Source organism: Trypanosoma grayi, assembly GCF_000691245.1.
Source record: "Trypanosoma grayi strain ANR4 Tgr_1358_V1, whole genome shotgun sequence".
Classification (NCBI taxonomy): Eukaryota; Euglenozoa; class Kinetoplastea; order Trypanosomatida; family Trypanosomatidae; genus Trypanosoma; species Trypanosoma grayi.
In genome coordinates this window covers 2,889-3,654 of record NW_008826977.1, presented here as the reverse complement: position 1 = coordinate 3,654, position 766 = coordinate 2,889, and the positions used below count along the sequence as shown (strand labels likewise).

Genomic DNA, 766 nt, shown 5'->3' with positions numbered 1-766 from the left:
CGTTCGCTCCTCCTCCCGCGCACGCCGCGCCGCTGTCTTCTCTTCAAGCGCCGCACGGTACTTCTCGACGCGCCGCTCCTGCGCCGCAACGCGCTCGTCAAAGGCGAGAAGCTGCTGGAGCTCCTGCCGGTCGCGCTCCGCCGCCGCCCGCCTGCTTGACAGCGCGATGCCGCCGCCGACTGTAGCGTCCTTACACTTCGCCAGCTCTCTATCAATGCGCCGCAGCTCCTTGTCGGCCTGCTCCAGCGTGGCGAAGCGCAGGCGGCCAGCCCGCGCGGTGCGGTCGTCACGCAGGCGGACGAGCTCACGCATTTCGTTCTGCAGCACGAGCTCTGTGTCACGAATTTCCTTGTTGAGGGTACTGCACTCGTACTCCACACTCTGTAACTCCTGCCGCACGTCCGACAACTCGCTCTGCAGCAGCTTGAGCTTGTCGAGCTCCAAGAACAATGCGTCCTTCTTGGCGGAGAGGGCGTCGATAGTGGCGGTTATCTCCGCCTTGAAGCTGCCGAGCTTCGGCAAATGCGCCGCGAGGCACTTGTCTCTCGCGCGTGCGACGTTGCGCAGCGCCTCACGTGTCGTATTTTGGCGCTCACGCAAGGCCCTGTCCTCCTCCAGGAGCAGCCGCAGCTGCGGGTCCGCAATGACGTCGAGCCGCATCGACGCCGGAAGTGTGGCGGGAAGGGCAGCGGCCATCGTGCCGCCGGCAAAACCAAGTTCTCCGCTAAAAGCAGGGCTCCTTCGCGGCGTGGGAGGAGAGAGAGAA

At 65.1% G+C, this 766-nt stretch overlaps 1 protein-coding gene across 1 annotated transcript; it reads right to left on the bottom strand.

The window, feature by feature from the left end:
• Positions 1 to 696, bottom strand: DQ04_13581030 (hypothetical protein; the record flags this gene model as incomplete). The annotated part of the gene is made up of 1 exon (XM_009316988.1): positions 1 to 696. A coding segment is annotated over one exon (696 nt), but the record flags the coding sequence as incomplete, so codon positions are not given.
• Positions 697 to 766: the final 70 nt, after the last annotated feature.